This window comes from Perca fluviatilis, chromosome 3 (genome assembly GCF_010015445.1).
Source record: "Perca fluviatilis chromosome 3, GENO_Pfluv_1.0, whole genome shotgun sequence".
Lineage (NCBI taxonomy): Eukaryota > Metazoa > Chordata > Actinopteri > Perciformes > Percidae > Perca > Perca fluviatilis.
In genome coordinates, this window is record NC_053114.1 from 45,397,922 (window position 1) to 45,402,921 (window position 5,000).

The 5,000-nt window shown below is 42.5% G+C and overlaps 1 protein-coding gene across 1 annotated transcript in view; it reads left to right on the forward strand.

Annotated features, from left to right (window-relative positions):
• Nucleotides 1-5,000, forward strand: part of katnb1 (katanin p80 (WD repeat containing) subunit B 1) — a gene marked incomplete at its 3' end in the record, with an annotated part of 29,499 nt that overhangs the window by 8,230 nt on the left and 16,269 nt on the right. Inside the window, 7 exon segments of the mRNA XM_039796174.1 lie at nucleotides 162-279; nucleotides 1,029-1,129; nucleotides 1,586-1,627; nucleotides 2,386-2,469; nucleotides 3,184-3,299; nucleotides 4,240-4,311; nucleotides 4,741-4,891. Coding sequence (XP_039652108.1) covers nucleotides 162-279; nucleotides 1,029-1,129; nucleotides 1,586-1,627; nucleotides 2,386-2,469; nucleotides 3,184-3,299; nucleotides 4,240-4,311; nucleotides 4,741-4,891 — 684 coding nt within the window.

Below are 5,000 nucleotides of genomic sequence, written 5' to 3' on the forward strand. Positions count from 1 at the left end.
TTAATGTTTTCATTTTTTAGTGTAGCTACTTCATGTTACTTTATACACATATTGACTTGCTGTTTGTGTGTGTGTGTGTGTGTGTGTGTGTGTGTGTGTGTGTGTGTGTGTGTGTGTGTGTGTGTGTGTGTGTGTGTGTGTGTGTGTGTGTGTTCTCTTAGAGTTTGACTGGTCACAGGAACCCAGTGGAGTGTGTCCAGTTCAACACGTCAGAGGAGCAGGTCGTCGCTGGTTCCCAGTCTGGATCAATACGAGTCTGGGACCTGGAGGCTGCCAAGAGTGAGACCCAGTTTGTTCTCTTTCTGTGTGTGTGTGTGTGTGTGTGTGTGTGTGTATGTGTCTTTCACCATCTGTAAACTCCTGTGTTTGACTCACAGCACATCCGTCTTGCACCTACAATTTCAATTTTTAAATCTAAATTGAAAACATATCTGTATTCCCTGGCATTTTAAATTGTTTTCTGATGCTGTCTTTTGTCTTGTTGGCTGTTTTACTGTTTATTTGTTTTTGCTTTTACCCTGTTCAGCACTTTGGATAGCTCCGCTATGTTTAAATGTGCTATATAAATAAAATGTACTTACTTACTTGTAAACAGCTGTTACGGTAAGATCTGGCAGGTGAGGGAAACCTAATTGCATTCTCAAATATAATCCTTAAAAAAGTTTAGATAGTACTTTAGGCTGTCCTGCTTTTATTCCAGATATGTGAACTCACCACAGACTGTTGCCTCGTTCATGGACTCGCAGCGGAGCGTTGCTCAGAGTGAAAAGGGGAAACGCTGGAATGGACATTTGGGAAACTCTGAAACTGCAAATTAGATTAATTTACTTAAAAATCGAAGGTGCCGGAACAACAGTCTGGTTCATCTACTTATTTTTAAACATCTGGCTAAACATTTTCAATCTGTCTCTAAAGCCGCTTGGTTGCATTCACAATTGGCTTTTTTTTTTTTTATAAAATCATACTATATATCTGATCCACCCAAGGTCTTCAGTCTGTGTGACTCCGCTGCTTCCTGTCTCCTCCAGTTTTCAGGACTCTGATGGGACACAAAAGCAACATCACCAGTCTGGGCTTCCATCCGTTTGGACAGTTCCTCGCCTCCAGCTCCATGGACACCAACATCAAGGTAGGCGAGTGGAGGAGCTGTTTTTTTAAAAACACGGGATGGATGGATGGATGGATGGATGGCAAAAATATCAGACACACATCACACATACAGAATATACATGAGGTAAAAGAATACAATATACATGAAATAATAATAGGATAGTATATAAGAACTATATACTGTATATTTCGTAGTAATGTAAAACAAACACTTTGCTGCTTCATAAAAGACGGCATGTGTGAACAAAGCCTTAGCTGTTCACTGGTGTGTGTGTGTGTGTGTGTGTGTGTGTGTGTGTGTGTGTGTGTGTGTGTGTGTGTGTGTGTGTGTGTGTGTGTGTGTGTGTGTGTGTGTGTGTGTGTGTGTGTGTTTGTGTGTGTGTGTAAGAACTGTGATTGAGAATGTGTGTCTGTACTCATAATCTGCATTAATGAAAACTTTCTTATATGAACGTGTGGATTTGGACTCTGTCAGCTGTGGGATGTGCGGAGGAAAGGATACGTGTTCAGGTACAAGGTAAGGTGTGTGTGTGTGTGTGTGTGTGTGTGTGTGTGTGTGTGTGTGTGTGTGTGTGTGTGTGTGTGTGTGTGTGTGTGTGTGTGTGTGTGTGTGTGTGTGTTAAATTAGATGAAAGACTTTCTTTACTTTTTTTTTTTTTTTTTTTACTTCTTTGTCAGTTATGAAAAAGGAAAATCCCGCTTAGTTAAAAGTTGATATACATTATAAGGACTGTAAGCAAAAAAAGCAAATAATTCGCAAAAAATGAAACAAATATAAGGTCAAGGGATGATCTAAAAATCAAGGCAAATTTACCCAATTTAAAATAAAAAATTGCACATGTTACATGCAATAATTATGAAAAATCTGTCCCCATTGGCTAAATAAACGCGCCACTCTCTCCCAACGTCGTTCGTTCTAGAAGATGTAGAAAGACTTTTCTGTAAAGCACATTAAAAACGTTTATATATTTATTTTAAGATTTCTTGGGCATGTTTAGGCCTTTATTTACAAGACAGGTGAACAAATGAAAGGGGGGAATGACATGCAGCAAAGGGCCGCAGGTCAGAGTTGAACCTTTGGCCCGCTGCGTCGAGGAGTAAACCTCTAGTTATGGGCGCCTGCTCTACCAACTGAGCTATCCGGGCGCCCAAAAACTTCATATTTTATGATATTTTTTTTATATTTTATGAATTTTATTTTTCGGTGTAGTTTTCTCTGTGCGGTGCCCTGTAATCTGTTTGAAAGGTGAAGTTGTGTTGGTGTCGGTGTTGCAGGGTCACACTCAGGCCGTGCGGAGTCTGGCCTTCAGTCCGGACGGGAAGTGGCTGGCTTCAGCCAGCGATGACTGCACCGTCAAGGTACAACCTGCTGCTGCAGCTGCCAGTATATCAACAACGTTGTCACCAAATGTCAGAGTTAGGGATGCACAGAATCCAGATTTTTGCCAAATCCGAAACCCACTCCCATCCTTAATCCGTGAACATAGTAAACACATTAATGAAGTAAACAACGTCCACAGCTGTGTATTTTTAAACATTACCATCAGTGTGTTTCCACAAATTTGCTGATATACATTTCCTAATAATTAGTTGGATTCATGTTAAGACATTTTCATTCAGTTGCAAAAAAAAATGTCCTCATTAATTTTGCCTGATGACGGTGTAGTGCTGAAATGTTGCCTACTATTAAATTAGTTTTTTGCAGTGTGCAGAAGTTTCTTCGCAACTTTTGACCTGTCTCACGGTAAAGATGTGCAAAGATTTTTTTTTGTACTGGAAAAACTTTCAAAAAATGTAACATTAACTGCAGTATCCCCCTGTTGAAGATATCTGCACTATAGCACCAAATGTGGATTAATCCACCGCTGAAAATAGTCCCCAGCAAAGTGAGAGACAGAGAGAGTGAGAGACAGAGAGAGAGAGAGACAGAGAGAGTGAGAGAGTGAGAGACAGAGAGAGAGACAGGGAGACAGAGAGGGACAGAGGTTGTGGTCTGACCTCAGATCAGTTTTCTCTCTCACAGAGCGATGAGTTGTTTGATATGGTCTGAGTTGTGTCCCGTCTCTCTCCCAGCTGTGGGACCTGACTCAGGGGAAGACCATCACCGAGTTTAAATCTCACACCGCAGCCGTCAACGTGGTCCAGTTCCACCCCAACGAGTACCTGCTGGCTTCAGGCAGCTCCGACAGGTACGGGAACCTCCACTCTGGCTTCAGATCTTCATCAAGCTGTGTTTACAGGACGCAACCTCTTCCTCCAACATCACTCCACAGAGGAGAGGAGGAGGGAGGAAGAGGGAGAGAGAGGAGGAAGGAGAAAGTGACCCTGTCCCCTCAGTGATGATTGTGACTGTGCTGTTTTTGGAGGGCAGCGCTCTACCTGATCAGATCATTCTGAATTGAATCAGATTTGGCTGTTCAATACGAAGATTCAGCTATTCCTTCACAATCAGAAAAATTCCATTGTTAGTAGTGTGTTTCAGTGATGATTTCGACAACATTAATAGTCAAATAGTATAGGGGTATAGTTACAACCCCCTCCAATAATCAAATCTGTGCTTTTTCCAAAGTTTTTGTTCCTTTTCGATGTTTTTGCAGTTTTTTGTCGTCTTTTTCCAGTTTTTTTGGGACACTTTGGTCAACGTTTTTGTCGCCTTTTTACAGTTTTTTTTGGGACACGTTGGTCAACGTTTTTGTCGCCTTTTCCCCGTTTGTTTTTGGGTCATTTTTGTCAACATTTTTGTCCCCTTTTTCGTGTTTTTTTCGGACACTTTGGTCAACGTTTTTGTCGCCTTTTTACAGTTTTTTTGGGACACTTTGGTCGACATTTTTGTCGCCTTTTTACAGTTTTTTTTGGGACACTGTTGTCAATATTATTGTCTCCTTTTTCCATTTTTTTTGTTTCCTTTTGTGGTTGTTTTTTGGACAATTTATTTTGGCTCTTTATAAATCCATGCAGATATGTCCCAGGGCCAGGGAGCAGCCCTCGACTGATTCTGGGTTTCTGTGAGGCAGATGTAGTGTATTAAGTGTATTAAGCTTTATTATTCCAACCTGATGTTTACCTTTGTGATGGTGACAGTGTGTCTGTGTTTAAAGTGAGTTGAATCTCCTCTGTCTCTCTCTGCAGGACTGTCAAGCTGTGGGATCTGGAGAAGTTTACGATGATCGGCTCGTTGGAGGGAGACACCACTCCAGTGAGGTGAGCTTGCTCAGCACAGAGCTGCAGCTTGGACAGCACGTTGCAACAAGGGCGTAGCTTTGGATTTTACATGGGGGGGGAGGGCATATGAATGTCTGGGGTTCGTCTCCCCCAAGTCCTTATGACCTCATAAGGAGAAGATTCCAGATCGGCCCATCTGAGCTTTCATTTTCTCAAAGGCAGAGCAGGATACCCAGGGCTCGGTTTACACCTATCACCATTTCTAGCCACTGGGGGACCATAGACAGGCTGGGGGAACTCATATTAATGTTAAAAAAACCTCATAAAGTGACATTTTCATGCCATGGGACCTTTTTAAAGTAAAAGTCTTCTGCCGCTTTTATTCAGGGAGACTGCACTTGTTCTAAACATTGAGGGGTGTGTGTCCCTTTCATCTCCACCTTATTAATGTGACCCCTGTTTGTTCAGGTGTGTATTTTTCAGCTCGGACGGCAGCTGTCTGTACAGCGGCTCCACGGACTCTCTGCGGATCTTTGGCTGGGAGCCCGACCGCTGCTTCGACGTGGTGCCGGTGGGCTGGGGGAAAGTCTCCGACCTGGCAATCTGCAACCAACAGCTGGTGTGTAGCTGCTGTTAATTATACTGTTAATGGACCTTCTTCACAGCAGACATGTTGACTTGTCATAGTCGGAAAAGCACAGCTGACAATGATAACCTTAACGATGGCT